The sequence below is a fragment of the Bos grunniens genome, chromosome 1 (genome assembly GCF_055505025.1).
Source record: "Bos grunniens cultivar Pamir isolate PY7600 chromosome 1, Bosgru_T2T1.0, whole genome shotgun sequence".
NCBI lineage: Eukaryota > Metazoa > Chordata > Mammalia > Artiodactyla > Bovidae > Bos > Bos grunniens.
Window position 1 is genome coordinate 155378071 of NC_141165.1, and position 6429 is coordinate 155384499.

The 6429-nt window shown below is 41.4% G+C and overlaps 1 protein-coding gene across 20 annotated transcripts in view; it reads right to left on the minus strand.

Annotated features, from left to right (window-relative positions):
* Positions 1 to 1917: 1917 nt before the first annotated feature.
* Positions 1918 to 6429, minus strand: part of TMEM50B (transmembrane protein 50B) — a 36884-nt gene continuing 32372 nt past the window's right edge. For 13 of the 20 annotated variants that reach the window (XM_086413743.1, XM_086413667.1, XM_086413606.1 and 10 more), the window contains one exon: positions 1918 to 3394. In XM_086413743.1, coding sequence (XP_086269869.1) covers positions 3349 to 3394 — 46 coding nt within the window. In that variant the 3' untranslated portion in view covers positions 1918 to 3348. Of the gene's footprint in view, positions 3610 to 6429 lie in introns of all 20 variants that reach the window. The other 7 variants (XM_086413751.1, XM_086413732.1, XM_086413686.1 and 4 more) reach the window with 1 other exon arrangement.

A 6429-nucleotide genomic window follows, 5' to 3' on the forward strand; every position in this document is an offset into this window, starting at 1 on the left:
ATGGGGGTGGACTGTGAAAACAAAGATGGCATCACAATTTCCTTAAAAAAGAACTGTTCTGGGATTAAATGAGCATGTTCTGATTTTCCTCAGTAATTTTTCAGAAAAGCATTCAACCTATCCATCATGTTAGGCTACTCCTTTGTTTTCAAAGAAATAAGAAAAACAATCAACAAAGGGACTAAAATAATAATTTCTACTTCAATCCTCCCAGTTTGAATAGATGATACAGTGAAGAGAGTGCTCTGAAATAAGAGCACAGGCTGTTAAAATCAAATGTGACTGTTAGAGAGGGATAAAATTAGCATCAGATGTTTATCCCTCAGGATTTATTAGGGTGTATTTGAGATGAAACTGTCTAACAGTAGCCCGTCATTTTTATAAACTTTAAACAAAATCAAAATGAGTGTGTGGTGATAGAGTACAGGAAAAAAAAAAGGGATAAATCAATAAGGTTGGCAGAGATTTGATGTTTGATATGAGCCAATTAAATACAAAACAGAGCAATGAAATTGCTTAAAAAAAAAGCAATAGAAAAAAAAAAAACGGGGCGGGGCGGTTAGAGTTAACATTATATTTGAAAACCCTCCCATCATGGAAAACTACAGCGAACCTGAGTTCAATGCATCTATGTCAAACACCCAAAAAAAAAAAAAAGGACTTCCCTGTAGCTCAAATGGTAAAGAATCTGCCTGCAATGCAAGAGACCAAGGTTCGATCCCTGGGTCGGGAAGATCTTCTGAAGGGAATGGCTACCCACGATAGTACTCTTGCCTGGAGAACCCTATAGATAGAGAAGTCTGGCGGGCTATAGCCCATAGGGTCGCAAAGAGTCAGACACGACTGAGTGACTAACACACATGTCAAACACCCTGGGGTTTCTTGCACAAGCAGCAAATGCTATAAGGCACTGATCTTCCAGTCTGCAATCTCTGCTACCTCATTACATTGATAAACGTCAAAAATTTATATAATGGAAAGACGCAGCATCTATAGCAACAACCCAAAGTATACAACGAGGACTCAGAAACAGTGTAATTAATAACATATAATGCTCTGGTGATGTTGGTCCTACACAAAACACCAAAAGACACTTGGATTCAATAGCCACTGAACCTGTGTTAGCAGGGAGATTTTAAGGGAATCACATGTACCTTTAAAGGTTTACAAAGGAGTCTATTCTGACAGTGTCTGATAGGAGTGGATACTAACATTATCTTTTTTTTTTTAATGAGGAAACAAACAGGGAAATCAAGTGATTTGCTCCCAATTAAAAAACAAATTCATGACAGAGTCAAAAATAGAAAAAGCAGCCACTATTTCAGTCAGCCTTCCCTTCATTAGCCTTCACACTGCTGCTGCTACTGCTGCTAAGTCGCTTCAGTCGTGTCTGACCCCACGAGGCTCCCCCGTCCCTGGGATTCTCCAGGCAAGAACACTGGAGTGGGTTGCCATTTCCTTTTCCAATGCATGAAAGTGAAAAGGGAAAGTGAAATCACTCAGTCGTGTCTGACCCTCCGCGACCCCATGGACTGCAGCCCACCAGGCTCCTCCATCCATGGGATTTTCCAGGCAAGAGCACTAGAGTGGGGTGCCATCGCCTTGTCTGAGCCTTCACACTAGCACCTCATAAATCTGAGAAGAATATATTTCTCCTGGGAGTTCACTGCTGGTCCAGTGGTCAGGACTCCCCATTTTCACTGCTGAGGGCCCAGGTTTGAGCCCTGGCCAGGGAGCTAGAATCTCACAAGCTGAGCGGTTGTGTCCCCTGAGCCCAACAGGCAATCTATATATATATATAGATTTTGTAAAGGGAAGTCACTTCTTTGACCAGGTCCACTGGGAATGACTGAAACCTGAGCAGCAAGCCAAATTGTAGAGTTTGTTTTCTCCAACAGATTTAACAATATTACAATGTGTGAGAAGTAATATTTATTGCAACAAGTTACAAGGGAGTAGAAACATGTAATTAGTCTTACAGTTTATTGGAAGCCAGACGGTATTTTTGAAGGAAAAAACAACAAAGAGAAAGTGATTAAACAAGATGATATCAGACAAAGGCACAGCATTCCACAACTGCTTCATACTCTGTGCGCAGTAAAACCTCAGAGAGGAGAGACGTTAACATAAGCAAAACACGGCTTATGTTAGAAGCTGCATATAATATCACTAATACTATTCTGTCTTACAACAAAAGGCTCTAGAAAAGTCCCTCTGGAGGAAAAAAGTGCAACAACAACAACAAACCTGTTGAAAAGTGCAACAAAAAAAACAAAGGAAAGCCAAAGTAGAAATAAAGACCCAGCTCTCCCTTTGAAATCTCTCAAGGGAATACACATAGTGCAAATACAGTATTTCATACTCAGCAAAAGAAGCTTTCAACTGGAGTAAGAACTTTCAGGTTAAAGATGTATTTGGCAGGGAGAGTTCACCTCATGTTTTGAGAGCTCAAGCAAAGACAGACCTGCAGTCAAGTCACTGAGTGACGAAATGCCTAATTTTTCACTAGGTCATGAGGATCCCCTTTGGGAAGAGTGCTTTTATCCTGAATCTAATTATTCCACTTTTTGTTATATGGTTCATGCTTTTAAACTGCAGTTGTCTTCAAACTTGCTTGATACAGAATTCGGTAACATCAGATAATAGTAGGTTGTCAAACGACAACGGTTTAAGCTGCTTTTGTTAAGAAGCATGTTGCTGAGCTGCCTACCAATCTTTTTACATCAGCCGTGTAAAACTGAGCTTATGCGACCATGTATTACCCTTTCTCAAATAAAGTCTTAGTAGAGGAATTGTTTTTTAGAACAGATTTTCAAACTAGTCCTTCGGGCATTTTTAAAAATCTTCATATAAAAGTCCACTTTTTTTATACATAAGAACAAACATTTTTCCTTTAAAAAAAATCTAATTTTTAAGCCAAAATAAATTACAACTTGCTAAAATACCCCTTTTAATGGCTCAGTGCTTATTTCAGATATGTGGAACTGTATTTTTTGCACATCTTTGAAAATCAGGCAAAGTAGTTAATGCTACAATGACCATGATGATACAACCCTGGCTCAGGGAACAGATTAAGCTTTAAGTCTTCAAGAATAAAAAAACTGACACTCCTCATCTCATCTATATAGTCTTACACTATGTACATATTAACAATCTAATTCAATGAAAAAAAAAAGGACAGAAATTTCATAAAACTATTTAAAAACTCAGGGCTTTACATAAAAGTGTAAAGAGACAAAACATTTAATGTACAATCTATTCCATTTGGCAATGTGTAAACTATACTGAAATAAAAAATTATCTACAGATAGAATATAACAAAAGGAAAACGTGATTTGAGAAGTGATCTCAGGTCCACAGCTCTTCAGTTCTTCCAAATTTGTAGATCAGAGTGCTGGAAAGATATTAAAATAAATCGTGAGGTAAAATCACATAGAAACACAATAGAGAATTCATTTTCTAAATATGCTTTGATGGGTACCTCACTGATCCTTTCTATCAGCTTCTAAAATTAAAGACTGTGGTGCTGTTGGTCTGAATTTGCTTGTTTTATAAAGCAGTCTGTGGACCTCATGGCTGAGTTTAGTATCTTCTTAAAGCCTGAAGTTACTGGATAGGACACCAGTAAAGGAAAGAGCACATTTCTCATCGTGGCCAGCAATAAGGTCATTCACATCTCTAGGGTTCTACAATATCTGAGCTACAAAAACTGAAGCATCCTAAAACAGACCATGACACAATTCTTCATTCATTTACAGAAAGTTACTGTACAGAGTGCTGGCTGGGCATGAGGCACCTGGCTAAGCACTGGGAATGGGACTGTGAGCCAAAACTAGACAAATGTGCTCACCAGTGGGAGAAAACCAAATCCCAACTCAGTGATACCCATGGGACCAAGAGAGAGAAATACAAGGATCAGACCTAGTTAGAGGTCAAGGTTTTCCTAAGGAAGTGATGACTGAACTGAGATCTAAAAGAAAGGGAGTGTGGGACTTCCGGGGTGGTCCAGTGGTTAAGAATCCACCTGGCAATGCAGCAACATGGGTTCGATCCCCAGTTTGGGAAGATCCCATATGCCACAGGGCATCTAAGCTTATGCGCCACAACTACTGAGCCCACGCACCTAGAGCTCACACCCCGCAACAGAAGCGGCCACCGCAGTGAGAAGCCCACACACCACCAGCAAGAGCAGCCCCCACTCTCCACAACTAGAGAAAAGCTGCCACAGCCCTGAAGACCTGGGGGGAGGCAGGGAGGAGAGGAGGAAGGAAGGGAGGAGGAGAGAGAGGAAAGGAAGAAATAATTACCTCAGCAAGGCATGAGGGGAAGAAGGAAAGGCCAGAAAGATAGGACACTCTGGGACCAGGAGTTTGAGCTCTGGGTACACTGGCTGTGTTAGATTTGAAACATCAGCCACTCAGGAAGGGATAAGTAAGAATCCAATACATGGTTTAGACACAGAGACAGACATCTGTGGCTCCCTGGCACACAGGTACTAACTGAAGTCCCCAGCAAAAAGGACCTCATCGAGAGAGGGAAGGAGTCGAGAAGAGGCCTAGAGCAGAACCTTAAGAAACTTCAACGGTGAGTGGCCAGGGCGTGGCGGACCAGCAGGCACAGCAAACAGAGGAGGAGGAGGAGCTGCCCTCTGCACTCAGAAAAGGCCTGGCATACGGGAAGCACGGCTGGCTGCGTAACTTGCTGGCCTCTGGGCGGAGCACACAGCTGGTGCAGCAGCCACTGCCCACGTGAGCACAGGCCTTTACACACACAAGGTTTCTGTTCAACCAACTGTCATTTACACAGGCTCATCTGCCCCTGCAAAGGGCTGAATCTGAATTTAAATTTGATCTCGAAACAGTGCCTAAGACATCTTTGTGCAAATTCAATGTATTCCCAGAAGGGTGTCAGTCATGTGCCAAGAAATACAGTCACAAGACGCAGAAACAGTCACATGTCTTTCACAACCAAGAGTGCCCCAGCCGCGGTGCAGTAAGAGGGAGCCCAGGCACAGGGGTCTCCTGAGGTGAGCAGAGTCGAGACAGTGTCGAGAGTTCCGGGAGGCTGAGCAGCCAGAGTGTGCAAGGTGGAGGACAGAGAGCTAGAGGGTAGGGTCCCATGGGCTTCTGCCGAGTACTGACAGTAGATGCGTGTGTGGAAACTACCCAAGAAAAGGGAAGGAAACATTGGAAAGAACCATTCCCAGAGCTCCCAAAGGGCTGGGAATACCTTACAATCTCATAGCAGAGTGAACACCTCAGAACACATGCGGCATCAGGAAGAACACTGAGAAGTGCTCTCTGCCTTAGCAAGGGGGCCCTAAAGCTGCTCTGGGCCTGCCTAACAAAGCTTAAAAGCAAGATCCAAAGGATCAACGCGTTTCCAAATGACTGAGCTGCATTCAGAACAAAGCTCAAAAACATTTAAAGGAACACCCAAAAGTCCAGCTCCCAGTCAGCTACCAGCAAAGAGCAAACAGAGCTTCAGACCCAGAATGAAAAAAGGAAACAAAAGTAATCAACAGAAACAGACTGAGAATTGATACAATTAGACAAGGACATTGAAATAGTTATAAACATACTTCATATGTTCAAGAAGACAGAGGAAAAGCATAAGCATGTTAGGGAGAGACGTGGAAATGGTGAAAAAAATAAATGCCCAAATCAAGTTAACAGAGATGAAAAATACAATATCTGAGATGAAAAGCACACTGGATGGGAGTAATAGATTAGATGTGATGGAAGCAGACATCAGTGAATTTAAAGATATAACACTGGAAACTAACCCAAATGAAACACAGAGAGAAAACAAGAAAAGAGAAGAAGACTTGGTGGGCAGAAGAGCGGTGGTGGAGAGGTAGGAAAAAAGCACGCAAAGAACGAAGCACCAGTGAGCTGTGGAACAACATCTAGCAGCCTACTACGTGTATAGCTGGAACCCAGGAGGGAAGGGTGGACAGAAAAAAAGATCTGAGGAAATACTGTCTGAAAAGATTCCAAGTATGGTGAAAACTATAAATCCACAGATCCAAGAAACTCAGTGAACCCCAAACAGAAGAAATATGAAGAAAACGACACCATAGCCCTCCATAATCCAACTCCTTAAAACCAATGACAAAAACAAACTTCTTCAACACTTAGATCTTAATGCTTCAGTGAGTGAGGAGTAGGGTAAGGGGTGTAATTTTATAAATGATGCCCAAAGTACCTACCTATCTTTACACTAAAAGACATTTTCATCTCAAAAAGCAAAGGATACAGGCTTCATTTTGGAAGCTTTATAGAAGATTACCCCTAAAAAGCACTTCTGATCATTTTATTATTTTACTTAAAGTTATCTTTAAAAACTTAAAAAAAAAGTTTAATTCCCCAATCAGGTTTTGTATATGACATGCATATTATGTATTAATTCTAATTTTTTTTTTTTAAC